The 15,391-nt window shown below is 43.4% G+C and overlaps 1 protein-coding gene across 3 annotated transcripts in view; it reads left to right on the top strand.

Annotated features, from left to right (window-relative positions):
- Positions 1-15,391, top strand: part of FNIP1 (folliculin interacting protein 1) — a 70,435-nt gene that overhangs the window by 22,633 nt on the left and 32,411 nt on the right. For 2 of the 3 annotated variants that reach the window (XM_080400449.1, XM_080400451.1), the window contains exon 2: positions 8,281-8,407. In XM_080400449.1, the coding sequence (XP_080256575.1) occupies positions 8,281-8,407 (127 nt within the window). Of the gene's footprint in view, positions 1-246; positions 1,163-8,280; positions 8,408-15,391 lie in introns of those variants that run through there. The other variant, XM_080400450.1, reaches the window with a different exon arrangement.

The following is a 15,391-nucleotide window of genomic DNA, read 5'->3' as shown; positions in this document are numbered from 1 at the left end:
TCTTTCCCGACCCCACTCCCCCCCTGAAAAATCCCTCTATATTGCTATCCAGTTGTCTGGCACGTTCCTGATGCTTCCCTTGTAATATTAATGAGCCCTTAGAGGGCATACAGTGCTTCCTTTGTTCTTGCAGGAGCGGCGGGGGGAGCGCGCGCCGCTGTGATAGCGGCACGGAGCCGGCTTTGCTTCGCCCGCGAGCACGCTGCGCCGCTCAGCGCCAGCCGCGCGAAGGCGGGCACCAAAGGGGTGGCTGTGCGGCGCCGCCCCCCCCTTCCCAGCGCCCGTGCGGACGAGCCCCCCGCGGTTAAACCTTTAAAGGCCTGTATTTTAACGGTGAAATGGTGCGCGGGGGTCGCGGCGGCGCTGGGGCTGGTGGCGGATGGCGGCTCCAGGTGGCACGCGCTGACAGCTGGGTCACGTGGTGGCTGTCCGCGCGCGCCTTCCCACCCCTCTGCCTGCGCGCCCGGCCGCAGCACAAGCATCCCGTCGCTTCCAGGAATGCGAGGGCTGGGGGTGCAGCCTGGAAGGAGGCCGCCCTGCTTTGCCCCCCCCCTCCCTTCTTGTCCCAGCAGGCTGAATTCCCGGCGGTGGCGGCTCGTGGAGGTGCAGGACGGCAGCCACAGTTGCCAGGGGACTTGGGTCATGAGACTCAACTCCGATCCGCTCGCTAGAGGAGGATAGATGGCAGTGACATGTACGCTCCGGCGCCTGCCAAAGCAGCGCTTAGCTTTCCGATGAATTAGATCGATCTTCTCTGCAGCAATACACGGGAAGAGACAAAGGCGCGGGGAAGACGGGCGGTATTTACTTGAGCAGAAACCCCGGGCTGTGCACCAGAATGGAGGGGCAGGATTTGGGTTATGAAACTCCAGGGCAGTGCAAACACAGCCTGGTGCAAGCGCCTATATTGTGCTTCGGCGAACTGCTCGCTTTAAGGTGGTTTTTGTGATCCTGTTGCTAGGATTAAGCCTTTTGCGTTGCAGCATGGAGAGTCTTTTGTTTGAGTTAAATTCAGACCTCTTGATATGTCACCTGACAGTCTTGTGGTTTTGGATGAATATGGCTCATTGCTATTATTAACCTGAGTTGGCAGCTGGGCACAACAGGAGTTTATAGGGATTTTGAAAAGTGGAACTGCTCAGGGGACAAAGATGCTTCCCAGGTACGATCACCGCACAGTTCTTGCAATTATTTTAATTATTTGATGGCTTAATATTTTGTCTGTGATGAAAGTATTTCTTTTCCAGGGATATGAAGCTTTTAAGGATTTAATTTTTGTATGATTTTTCTTATATTTATATGCTAAATGGCACAAATGTTTTGGGTTTTTTCCCCCCTGAACTGGTTCTATGTGTTCTAATTTTGCAAAGGGAGGTGCGGTCTGCTTGAATAATATAAAACATTGTGTTCAGTGCTGGTGAATTTAACTGAAAGGAGCTGTGTCTTGTTTGTGTGTATTTTTTATTAAAACGGGTATTTCAGAAGAGCACAGAGCTTGTGTGTGTGTGTATGTGCGCAAGTTTGCATGCATATACGTGCTTACAGCAGCTATAAGCTGAACAAACATTTTTTGTGTGTGTGAAGTAGTCCCCAAAATATTCTATGAAATTACTAATATTAATTGTAAATTCTGAAGCTGTGCAAATTGCAAAGTTACTCAACATGCTACACCTCTTTAACAAAACCTTCCAACCTATTTCTTTTCAATATCATACTCCAGATTATGATTGATGTGTTAACTGGACTGCACCTAACCTATATATATTAACGTCTTTTTGCTTGTGGAAAGGCATCTGGCTCATGTATTGGACTTTAGAGTATAAATTAGGTGTCTTGACGAGAGCCAAATAACTTGGTAGAAGGGAGAAAAAAAATCAAAACAAACTATAAAGTCAGTTTCATATACACTTAAAGAACTGGACAGAGCCAAGGACCTCGGAAGCCAATTGATGTTTAGGTCTAAGTTTATTATACCGACTGTGAAATATCTGGCTGACTGAATATGTGGCTAGTGTACAATATGTGCTTAGTATAAGCAGCAGAAGTTTCCTGGAGCTCAAGTAGTGCAGCTATTCAAGGTGAGGATCACTAAGCTGGTAAATGAATGAGACGGATTTATAGATGTAGCATGGAGCTGACCTCTACAGTGCTGCAGTGCCTGTGGACGTGTCACCCTCCTTCAAGAAATGAAAAGGGGATGGCTTGGATTTTATGTTTTATGTTTTGGGTGGTTGTTGTTGTTGTTGTTGTTGTTTTTTAAAGAAACACTATTTCCTTGTGATAAACCTGAAAAATGCAACTGCTGCAAGCAGCCAACCGTCACGGGTGGTTGTCCCTAAGATGATCCACCGTTTGTTGGTTTTTCCAAGCCACCCAGAGTAGACGTCCCTTGAGTTTTGCAAAACCCCAGCTGAGATCAGAGTGATAGAGGGCAGTGTCACCCAGAGTGCTGGGTAGACTTCGCAATCGATCGTCACGGGCTTCCTCCGTGGCTTTGGTCAAGTTACAAACACTGGTTTTTCTCTGCAGAATCAGCAGGCATTTACCACAACAGTCACACAACCCTGAAGTGACCTCCTCTTGTAAAGACAATTATCTTGCAAAACTTCTTCTAAGTATAGGCCCCATGGTTTCTCTAGTTTAGGGATCTTCTTCCTCCTCGCAGCCGTATGGTCGTGTTAAGTCACCAGCATTTAAATGGACTCTCTTGCTGAAAATGCCAGTTTTGCAAATTGGCAGTGCAGTCTGGATCATCCTTATCATGGGAATCCTGATAAAAGTTCTTTTGTGTTTCAGGTGTTATTCTCAAAAAAAATAACTAACCTGCCCATGCCTCTCTGAAGAAAGCTAATGGATTGTCTTCCAAAGCTGGAAGCATCATTAACATGCCGTACATTGCTGTTTTCATTGCTTCCAAATTAGTTGTGCTCTTTCAGAAAGGTCTACACAGCTGTCTGTGTACAATAATGGTCAAATAATAAGTGACTTATTGAATTGCAGTAACAAGGTATTAAAATCCGTACAATACCCTCTCTGTGTGTCCTGTGTACTCAACTTTTGCTGTGTCTTCTCAAAGCCAAAAGGAAAAAATAATCCAGTAGCAGGCAATAGAAGTGTGCAGAGGAATTTGGGCAGGAGAAGGGAATTTCTTGTTGGAAAAAGCATCTTGGTCAGGGGCGAGAGGTGTATGGTAGGGTGGCTGGACCAGGCAAGGACCATTTTCCTTCTGCTTCTGATCACCCATCCCTATAACAAAGCAACTTCACGATCCTAAGTATTACTGGGCTGTGTGTGCACACATGAGCACGCTTCAATGTGAATGCGTTCTCTGTGGAACGTGGAGATAATCTGCATCTGAAGTATCCCAACACACCCAGTGGAACGGTCTCACATTTACAAAGTAAGCTCTTCAAGACAGGAACAGTCTCTGTCCAATGCTTGTGTAGAAGTTGGCTGGGTCTAAGCACCGCCGTAACAACAATCATACACGAAGAGTATCATCTGCAGAAGTTGGAGATAAGCCCTGGGGATCCCTACGCCTCGGTTCTGATGTTCATCTAATAGGAGTAAAGGAAGGCGTTTCCTTCTGTGCGGAGCCCCGTGAGGAGGGCATGGGGCAAGGTGGACCTGCTGTCTGGTCTGCCCTGGCTGTTCCTGTCAGCATTTTAAAAAAAGGTGCTAACATGAAAAACATGCAGAACAGATAAGCTAGCATAAACTATAAATATCATGTGCGTAGATGCATTTAAAAATAGTTCGAAGTGATTCATCACCAGGCAATTTTTATAACTATGGGTAACATGATGTAGGAAAACAATAGTTTGACTGATAGTTTCAAATTACTTTTTCAATGATTAGTCAAATTCTAGTTTTGAGCAACTACTTTTTAGCAAACTTTTTTTACATTTCCTACGTGCTTAATATCTTGAGCAGTTTTGTTCAATTACTTTTCTTTAAGACTTCTAAAATGTCTGTGTTAGTATCCAATTACTTTTTAATAATTATCTAAGCTGTGTTAATATGAAATAGTTTTAAAAGTTAAGTCTTGGGCAAGAGGAAAAATAGTATCAAGCTAAACCTGTAATGTAATGAAGAAGTGCTGTTCATGTTGTAGTGGAAACAAGGAGGAAGGAATGTACTTGTACTTGCTTTCAGATACAGGGGAGAATCTTGTATTTTAGTTGGTGGAGTGGTAACTCTGGATTTCTGCGGCTGTCGTTTCCTCTGTTAGAACTTGCACAGAGTGTAACAATACCAATTCAAAGCGATTCTGTTGCCTCTTGCTGAGAAGTGTCTATGGCAGTAATAAACTCCAGAAATTAGATACATGCAAAAATCCATCCGTGGAGAACATTTGGAGTTCTGGATTGCCATGCAACTCACAGTACAGGTGTCAGGAAGCATATAATGGATCTGTAAATGGAAACTACAAATTATATTCCATGGTTGAAGGTAAAAAAAGGCAGCAAAATGAAATGGGTGAAAGAGAAGAGCTGAACAGTACTAGGGCTTAAGTGTGAACGTGCATGAAAATAACATTTTTCAGTACTTGATTTCATTATTATTAATTTCTAATAATTTCAAAATTGTTCACATGGAAGTTTGCCTTTCTGTGCCAAATAATTCCTTTCCTTTTGTGCTTTGTACTTGCATTAGCATCTGTGCGGGGGGGTTGGACCAGTTGACCTCCTGAGGTCCCTTCCAGCCTCACCCAGTCTGTGATCGTGTGAAATCTGCTGTTATGTGATTTGTTTCTGAAATATCCCACGCAGCATTTATACAGCAGTGGATTTCTACCCCATGCTATTCATATAGGTATTTCTGAATATCTCGCTCTAGAAGCATCACCATTTGTGTAGTGGGGATCTCCACAGGACTGGTGTCCTGCTCAGAAATAATTTATCACTGTTTCTTTTGAACTTGCAGCACTAACTGTGCGGCAAAGTCACAAACATTTCCACTGCTGAAAAGATTGTTGGGGTTTTCTTGGTGGTGGTTTTTATGTATGTTTGTTTGTTCTGGGATTGTTTTTGGTTTTTCTCCTGTAAATATAATCAGTTTCAAGGAAGGATCAAAGAGGGGTAGATAAGTCATGCAGGAAAAAGTCCTCATTAAGAGAACCGTCATTTCCAGAACAGCGTGGGAGATGGAGACTCACCTTTCATTAACATCGCTAGAACATTTGATTCTACGTCTCCTGGTTTTCCTATAAGAATCTCAAGAAAACATCAGTTAAATGTCAGTTTCCATTTATAAACAGAACTAATTATATTCAGAAGATCTAGGTCAGTTTTCATCTGCCTGAAGAGCAGCGCTGGAGTTTTGCCCTGTTACATTTGTTTTGAGAACGTGCCCTGGGTATTGCACGCAGCAATTTGTATGTTTCTGGGGACAATCTACCCCGATATCCAGCTTAACAGTATTTTAAAGCTGCTGACAACAAAAGCAAAGCTACTCTGCGTCCTGCTTCATCGGGGCTGGGGCGTGGGGGGAGCCAGAGGTGCCAGTCTGCCTCTGTTTACTGTCTGTCTAAATGAACTTTCCCCCAGCTCTCTTAAAGTTTCTTCTGGTTTGGGAAGTGCCCTGCTATTGCCAGGGAATGCTTTTGCAAGGCTGAAATGTGCTTAAGGACTCTATTATGTAATGGCAATAACGCTTATTTGGAACTATCACAAATTACGATGGGTAACACCTACTAAATTCTCGTCTAGAGAAAGTTAAATCGTCACGTGAAGAACCTGAAGAGTAAACAAGCTCTTCTTACCTCAATCAAATATGTTTCTGAATACAGCAAGAGTTTTATATTTAGCTTTCTCTCCTCTTAGTGTGTAATCTGCTCTTGGAGCTTTTTACAAGTAGACTTTCCTAAGATCTGGAACAGCTACTGCCCTTCTTTGCCAGTAATTTCAAAGTCAAATATCAAAAGTACTAGGTAATGGAAGACATGCTTTTGTCTGAGTTTGAAGGAAAATGAGATGTGTTGCAAGGGTGGAGCAAGCGATACCATCTTTTTGGCAAGTCATTTGTTGTTACTGTCACATACTGTTTCTTTATGAGGAACCACAGTGGCCTATCTGGAAACAAAATGAGTTTCCAGACTTCCATTGATGTCACTTGAATAGGTGGAGATGGTTCCTCCAGGTAGCCAGTTCATCCAGCGGTCTCGCTTACCTCCTCACCTCCAGCCACAGTCAGGCTCCTACCAGTAACCGTCCCCAGCTCTAGTGCCCATGAGCCTCTCAGCTGGTAACGCTCCAAACATGCATCAAACAACAAGGATTTTGGTTTTTTACATTTTCTGAAGTGCAAGATGGGACTTATTAGCAGAGCCCCCGGTAAACATTGGCTCTTCTGAGTCTGTCACTGTGCTTGGGTTTTGGTAGAGAATTGGCTCAGTTTGCCATCTGCTCTTTGCGTGGGCATGTCCCTCTGTGGACGATGCTTGGCTTTTAGGTGCCCAGAGAGGATGCGTGGGTCTTTGCCCCCAAATCTAGACATCAAGTTATTTCAGTTTCAAGTTGCTCAAGCATTTTTCTTGTAGTAAGTTGATTTTGACTTTTGTTGCACGCTATCTTCTTTGCAGCTTCTGTTTTTCTCTCCTGTTGCTAAATGGTGGGGCTGAGCAGATTGGGAAGTGTATTTCCTCTCTCAAGAGACAGAGTTAACTGTATGTTTTGGTGCTTAGTTTCACCTCGCTAGGACTACACTAGTTGTAAAGCCTGTGGATCTATATTGGACAGTCTTAAAAACTTCTGATAGGTAACCATGGCTTTGGTGATCAAATTGATTCTCTGCTGTGACCTGTTATAAGAAGTTGGGTTACAAATCCTCATAAGTGTACTGATCACACAAAGCAGGGGCACAGAGAGGGAAACCTTTTGGATGGTGAATTAGAGGGACAGAGGAGTGTAAAATTTACCATAGTCTTGGAGTCTAGCATGCCATGTATACTTTAATCTGCATTATCACTTATGGGTGTCTTTTTTTCTGAACTAAATGTACGGGTCCTTCTTGTAAATTGGGAGCCTGTGTCCTTCATTAATGGCTGGAAAGTTCCAGGGCTTAGTTTCTCACTTCTTGGCGTTTCATGCTAACACTGCTTGCCTAAAAGCCAAGGATAAGGAAGATAGAATTTCGCATGATCTAGGAAATGGCTTGTAACTAGCTGAAAGGTGATTCCTGTTGGTTTCGTGGATAGAGCAGGTGCCTTGTTTCCTGTCTTCCAAGAACTGAGAAGGTAGCAGTGAAAATGGATTCTCAAGCCCATGGGCAACAATGCTTGCTGGTGATGGCTGGCTTTTTAAAATGGAAACTTAAGATGATGGCTACAAAGCGCCTTTAAAGGCAAGATTCTGCAGTGGTATTGAAGCCTGAGACCTGCAAGTTCACCCTGCAGAGCTCCTCTGAACTCAGCGGCACTAGGGAGGGCAGAGGCTCAGGAAAGCTCCTTTCCTTGTTGCCAACTGCAAAACCAGTTTGGGAATAGGTTTGTTAGGGCTGCTGCGTGTAGTTTGCTGACCCGTGCAGCAGCGTGGCCTTGAACTTCAGTGGTTTAAGTGAAGATTGTTTCTAAGTCTGAATGCAGCAAGGACCTGAGTATAGCCAGGACCAAGCTACACGTGGCTGGCTGTTTCCCGGCATCAAAGTATATATATAAACATGAACGCTGTAGTTTATAATGCTGCAGTAAGTTTTATACACATATAGTGTTTGTGAAACCTGAAGAAGGGTAGGAAAGGTGCTTTGCCTTTTTTCAGCTGTGGAGTTCAGTGCTTTGCCAACCCATGAGACTGAAAACCCATGACTGCAAATGTGGAAATTCATTCCTTAAGGGAGAGGCCAGTGTGAATATATACCTTTTTTCTTTTTTCTTTTGAATTGTGAATGCTTTCAAGCTAGTGCTCGCAGTAATGAGGGGCTCTTGTGTCTTCAAACACAAAAGCTGAGCTCTTCTATGAGTTTGCTTGCAAAAAGCTGGAACTTGAAGAAAACATTAAATATCACGAGACGGAGCACAAGAGCTAGTAATGCTGCACATGTCATTGTACATGGTTGTAGTGGATTGGTGACGTTTATGCCAATGTAATTTGGCAAGTGTAGGGGAAAGGAAAAACCAAAAGGCATAGTTCTGGCTACAGCATCGAAAGGTTCTATGAAATGGCATTGCATTTACTCGACTTTCTATTTTAATAAAGTTGTATATACAGATAATGTAGAAAGATCAGTGTAATAAAGAGTTGTAGTAATTGATCCTTCTGCTCTCCTATTGTTTAATTAAAGCTGGCCTTTGCCGGAGTTTGACCCAAGTCAGATCCGACTGATTGTGTATCAGGACTGCGAAAGAAGAGGACGGAATGTCTTATTTGATTCCAGTGCTAAAAGAAAAATAGAAGATGTTTCCGTGTCGGTGAGTATTTTACTAATTTACACGGTTACTGTCTATTTTTTTAAATGGCAAGATTGATAAATCGCAAATGTTCTGTTTTATTCACATTAACATTGAAAGTTTGGTTATATGCAGGACTGTATTTAAATTCCTATCAAGTTGCAAATCATTCAGGCTTCAGTGATTCTTAACAGCTTTAAATACTATAGTGATCTCTTTATTCCTTGGCTCATCTACTTTCTGCTCTTTCAAAGAGGAGGATTCCTTCCTGGGGCTGCAGCAGGCAGTGCTGGGGAGCTGAGGCAGGGCATAAACAGATATTTATGGATGTGCCTTTATGCTGTGGTGGGGTCGGCATTCTTAACCAGGAGATCCTTCCAGTGTCCTCTTGTGTCCCCTTTGGTTAGCTTTTGCCAATCTTTTCTATGCTCTGCTGACAGTTTTTTCACACAAAGTTACTTGAAAACTTTTCCTCTGTTTGCCCTTTTGGCATGGTCTGCATGGTAATCTATTAATTGAAACTGTAATGGATGCAGTCAGATGAGGATACTTCCTTCTAAGGGCTCTGGCCAGAAGATTAATTTCTAGCCACAGTGCTATTGTAAGTGGTTGTGTGAGGTTGGACAACTTAACTGCGCTGCTTTGAACTTCCTTTTCACCATCTCTAAAAACATTTGCAAATAATTTTAAGATCTGCAAGCAGAAAGCACTGCATGAACTGAAATTTATGATCCCAGTTGCTTTTACCCGTAGGACCTACTAAGTTCTGTAAGCAGGAGTAGACAAAAAAACATGTTACCCCCAAGCCCTGGTTTCCATGTTGAGTGTTGGGAGTACAGCCAGAAGGTTCTTCATCCATCTTTGTAAACTCTTCCGGCCTGTTGCTGAGTGCTGCCAGCCTGATTGCTTCTCGTCCTGGTCCGCAGTGCTTCCTATGTCCGTGTATCCTAACCTCTGGGAGTCAGTTTGTGTCTCATCAGGCACTGAATTCCAGGCTTCTCTGTCACTTACTCTAGCGCTTTTATAGCCCTGAGTCAAGATCCCCATTTCCTATTTCTTTTTGAGAATTTGGGAAGTAAAGCAAGCTTCACAAATGTTGAACATAGTGCAACTTTCTTTCTCTTTAATTTTAACTTGTTAGAATAGCTTTATAATTTATAAGTTCCTGTTCTACTAGATGTTCTTGCCAGGAAAATAGGTTATTAAAGACAAGAGATCTTTAGAAGTGGTTTATTGGTACGAATTGCTGGCTGTGCTTATTACTATTACTTCATTAATTATAAAGTATTACTTCATTAATAAAAAAGATGTTGTGCAGTATAAATCCTCTTACCATAATTTCAATTGATTTCTTGAAAGCCTAAAACCTTTTTAAGATAGATCTGTTCTTGCATAGTGGAGTTGCAGACTTCATTGTTTTGGTTTATTTCAGACAGATCATTGAGCGTGGCAGCTCAGCAGCAACAGAATAAATGGCAGATAATGAAGCTAATATGGTTCCATATTAATCTCTCCTTTCTTTTTCTTTGCTAAGGGGGGGTGGGGGGAGGGAAATAGCTGTATTCACCATCTCTGTGGAATGAGTATGTGAGACTGGTGGAAGAAGACTGTTTCCAGGGTGTTCCTAATGCCCAGTACTCATCTCTAGTAACTTGATACATTTCTTCTTTCTTGTGGTATTAGGAGACTTCAAAAGAGAATATATTGAAACATTTGCTTGCCATGATATCTGCCTTCTGCAGCACTCAGATAATGTGAGGCAAAAACTTTCCTCGTAAAACAAACTGCAGTAGCAGAAACATTCTGCAGGTAAAAACGTGCAGAAGAGTCCTCTGCTCGGCTTGCTGCAAGCTTAGTACAGGCTTGTACAGTTAGCAGTACGTACTGGCCATTTTCAAGGAATTGCATTGTTTATTTTTCTTGCTCTTTATCATGATTTTCATTAACAAAGACACACCCTGCCTATACAAAGCCAGATCTTGGCTCTAAGCACATTCCAAGGCACTCTTGCCCTTTTGCAGCAAAACGTGTGTGGGCTGGGTGCTCTCTTCTGAAAGGGTATCTGTTCACCACCCCACAAGAGCCAACGCTTTCTGCATCTCTTGTGTCCCCCCCGCCCCATTTCCAAACATGATTTATACCTCTGGATTTACAAATAACACTAGGGGGTAGATTTGCAAGAGTGCCTAGCGGTGGCCAGACTGTTCTGGCTGAAGTCTAATTGGTCTAATGCAGGGAACTGAGAGGGTTTCAGTTTGCTTTATGTGACTGTGCTCTTCAGTTCCTATTTTCTGTTGCTTATGAGACGTGAAGGCAATTACAATTTAAGAGTTGTATGCCTGCAGCAGGATGAGATATACTTTGCTCTATTTTATATATCAAATCTTTACATATGTCAAGAGTTGTGTGCGGTGGACCAAAGTTGAACATGGCTCAGTCATCTGAATTCTGTAAGGGAAGGTATAATTACAAAATTTAAGGAGCATCAGAGCAAACTTTTCCAGACATAGATGTTTCAAGAAATAAAACAGTAAGGTCTGACTTTTTGATGAGTGAAAACTGCAGAGTGTGTGCTCACGCCAAGCTGGGTTCTAGTTACTAAAGCATTACTGGGTTCGTGTTCTGCATGAGGGAAGTGTGACTGTAACACAAACTTGGATTTTGTGTTTTCATTGGATATTAAATCAACCTCTTAGTGTCTTCAGTAAAGCTAAATATTAGGTAAACAAGAATTCTGGGAGGGTATTGCACAGAGACAGAAAACAGTATGGCCACTAAAATGTTTCAGTTGCTCAGGAGAAGTAATGTTTTCCCTGGGTCTTGCTAGAGTTAAACTTGGCGAGCCACGCTGAGAAGCAGTCTGGTGACTCGGAGGGCTGGCGGCTGCACCGGGAATGTTGGCCAAAGGCTGTGCCAGGCGTTTCCACCGAGGCCAGGCAAAGATCTGCCTGAGGCAGCTGTGGGCACTTGGCATGGGGGGGAGGCGGAGAAATCCCCTTTGTGAGTCCTATACCTTTTTTGGTGCTAAGCAGGAGAGGTTCTTCCCCAGCTTTCCAGGGGATGGGCTATTGATCAGCCAGGCTCTGTAAGCAGAGCCGAAAGGCTGCTGCCTCCTAGCATAGAAAGTTGGGTAACTCCCCTGCCTTGAGTTCTGCCAGGGCATCCCAGAAGAGAGTGGCTGCCCTTTCCAGCCCGGTGACGCTAGGTCATGAGCAAATGTATCAGGACAGGCGTTTGCATATTGAGTGTACCAGGGCAGCGTGTGATACGAGAAGTAGATGTTACTGACGCCTTTACTAAACAGTCTAGTTCCACACCCAAACATCCACATCCCTTGGATTTTTGGATATCGAAGTCCTTCTGTGGGCAAACTCATGGTTTTGATCCACTGTGTCCTCTAGAGAGTTACTTCAGGGTTTGTTCCTCATGCTAATAAGCGTCTCGTTTCTAATCAGACTGTATTACTTGATTTGCAGGTGACAGAGTTACAACCTATGACTGATTTCTACCAGTAGACTCATTTCTGTGCTTGTCTGCTCCTTCTCCTCTAGCAGCTCCCTGCTGCTTTCTGCTCAGCTGTACCACCGGCCCTGGCCGCCTGCGCGGTGCCCTGTGGCTGTGCGAGGTGCTGCCCACATCCACCCCTGAGTTTCCAAGCCAGGAGCTGTGTGTGACCACAGGTGTACTCCTCCAAGAGCTCAGATACGGAGCCTGGTTTGAATTTCAAATCTAGCACAACAGGCAGCTCCTCTTCCTTTTTAAGATGCAGAGGCCAGGTGGCCCGGCCAGTGCTGAGCTTTCAGCCTTGGCTCTGCCTTTCCTGACCCCTGTGTGCTTGGTTTCTCAACCTTGACATTGCATTCACGCTAACCTTACGCGAAGGCTGTGTTGTATTTTACTGTGCCGCTGCCGTTGCGTGGTACATGAGTTATGTCACCGTAAATGTTGGTGTGCAAAGGCCAGCTGAAGTACGAGGATTTTTCCTCCAAGGGCTGGCAGTTGCCTGGGAAAAGGATGCCGCAGAAGTGGTGCCACGAGGGAGAAGTGGGGAGTAAACCAAAGAAGCTGGGAAGGGGAACCATGCATCAGGGCTTTCCTCGGAGCAGGCTGAACGGGTTCAGGGTCAGAGTTAGCTGTCTCATTGAGCTGCTCATTTTCCTTGTTAAGTTGTCCACTGATGACTTATGACAGGACAGCGGTTACCGTTTGGGATTTGACTGAAGATTGGTGCTGATGGACACGTAAGAAGCTAAAAGATTTCCTAAGTCTAAAAACAAGCCTAGAGGAAGGCATGGAGTCCAGGGAGGAAGAAGCACCATCAGGGGACCATGAGGAAGAGAAGGGAGGAGAGAAAGCAAGAGCCACGCTGTGCACTGTGCTGAGCAGGGATCTAGAGTTTGGGTGGTGTGGCTGAGAAGGGGAAAGACAAGGAATCAGAGAAGGGCAGTGGCTTGTTGCTACAACCCAGAGGCAAAAGACGATTTTCAGAAGCAGTTTGTTCTGTTTTTGTGAAGAAATGGAAGTGTGGCCTGGGCTGCAGAATTTGAGATCTAGAGGTGCAACAGGAGACTTGGATTTGAGGAATGAAAAGTTCACTTTTGCCATGTAACCTAGTTGTCTTTATCTTTGAGATAATTTAACTGAAAGGTCATATGATATTTGATCCCCTACTGCAGCAATTTCTTTCACTCCGAATGTCATATTTATCCCAAAGTAGAAAAATGGCATGCTGTTTTAAACAAGCCAGGATTAGCCATGTGTTCTAATATACTTCAGCACTGGATAAATGTTGAACAGCAAATTGCTTTGAGGGATTAGTAATTGGAGAGCAAGCCTTTTGATTTTAGGTGAGTTGTGTGAAATGGAGACTCTGGTCTCTGTGTGGCTCTCGGTGGACAGATTTCCAGCGAGCGGACAGATAAAGCTGTAAGCCCAGAGACCGAGTTGCACCTTCTTAGCTCTGCTTGTTCTCTCTAAACAGAAATGGAAGAATGCTAGTGGAGTGGGGGAGTGTAGGGTTGTCTTTACTTCTTTCACTGACCTCTGAGTAATAGAGGAACTTGACTGCTCTGGAAATAGAGGGGGAATGTAGCACTTGGCAGCTGCATTTTAAGAAAGTTACTGGATTTTTGGAGCAGCACTTGGAGGGAGGAAATGAATGTCTATTCAGGTTACTCTCATGTCCTAGGTGGATGCATATATTTAGTTACTTATTCAGACCAATGCATATTAATAAAGCAAAAGAGTTAATTTTTCTATTCAGGAATAGTTTTTCAATGTTGCTGAAAAACTTGTTCTAGAAATGAGGTACAGAGCTCTTGGAAGAGTGGCAGCTTTGCTTGGAAATACAGATTTCTTTATCGCTACCACCACAGTGGTATTTGAGCACCTGCTGTTGCAGAGAGGTAGAAAAGAGTAAAGCATATGATGACATTTCTCTTTCCTTCTGTCACTTACAGACCTCACACACACGCTTGCAGTCTGGATTTAGTTCAACACACCAGGCTTCTTTCAAGTTTCTTATTATCCCCGACCCAAAACTTGTCCAGCAGAAATTCCTCTTCCTCTGTGCAGCACTGGCCATGTACTTTCCACTTAGTGAGGAATTCATAGACCTTGTTGCAAAGAGTTAAAGGTCTTTACTGATAGAGGTGGAGAAAAGAGATTCCAGAAGCAGAACTGTAGAGGAAAACTACTTTGTACCTGTTGTACTATAAAGACATGTTACTCTTAAGTTATCTTCAGTACTACCTGATAGGTCTTCCAAGACTTTGAGCAGATGATGACCTCTAATGTAAGAACTGTGACTGTCAGGGAGTCTTTAGAACAGGGCGGTATCTGCAGCAAGTTGGCAGAGAAAGAACAAAGACTGTGACCACAGCGGGGAGAGTAGCGTGGCAGCCAGGAGCAGCAGCTGCCCGCGGCATCCTTCCAGCAGATGTTCTGCTCTCCAGCAAAAGTGAGCACTTCGGAGGACTCCAGCAGCACTTTGCCTAGGGATCTGATTTCTTGCAACTGTGTCTGTTCGGAAAGAAAATCCACAACTTTGAAACTTTCCCTCGCACAGTTCTTAAATAATTAGGTTACCTTTTTATTTTTGGAACCAGGGTTGAATATCTTTGGAATATTACATTGGAATGCAAGTAATCCCACTCCTTTGATGCATAATATTTTAAGATTTGTAGTATCTAAAATACCATTGACATTTGGAGCAGAGGAGAGGGTCACTGCAGATAACTCATTGTCCAACAGGTTATTCTTAAGCAAGTGCTACATTTATAAAAGAGAAAACACCGAAATTTGTCAGTGATCTGCATTTTAGGAGGGATTTACTGTTCACAAGGTTCTGAAAAGTGCTATGTGAAAGATCCTGACCTCCTTTACAGACTCCTTGCAGGAGTCTTGGTTCATTAAACTCCATTGCAAAGACCAAACAGCCATTTTCCTGGCTTGCTATTTAAATTAGGCAACTATTACTTCAAGATACCAGACTCCCAATGGATCTGGGGAAAGTTGCTATGCAGAAAAATGCAGTGATAATGAGAAGAAATGATTTAGAAGTCAGTCGTTTGCAAACTTAGCCAGTTTATTTTTTTAATGCACAGAATTTTTTTTCACCTGTGAAATGCGTTTACTGGCTTTACAGTCTCAAGGAAGCTTAGTTAGTTAAAACTGTAACTTTTTAGAAGGAACTTTCAACATCTGATGGAAAATGCAAGCTGAAATGTGGTTTGCCTGCAAAAGCTTCTGTAACCCTGTGGATTTTATGTGGTTTTATCACATGATGCTTGCCTAGCCTAGGACATTGTTGTTTGTGTCAGAGATAAAATGCAATTCTAGTTCACGAGTTCCCTCTGAAGTCATATGATGATCATTCACATGTTCCAGCCATTGTGTACTGTGCTCAAGCCACAGTTACTAGCTATTAGCAAATCTACATATTGCATGAATTCAACGTACTCAAGACGATGTCGTAATGAGAGGATGCTACTATGGGAGGTGTAT

Source organism: Falco punctatus, assembly GCF_963210335.1.
Source record: "Falco punctatus genome assembly, chromosome: 8".
In the NCBI taxonomy this organism is placed as follows: Eukaryota; Metazoa; Chordata; class Aves; order Falconiformes; family Falconidae; genus Falco; species Falco punctatus.
The sequence above is the reverse complement of the archived record's forward strand: the minus strand, read 5'-3'. Positions and strand labels throughout refer to the sequence as shown.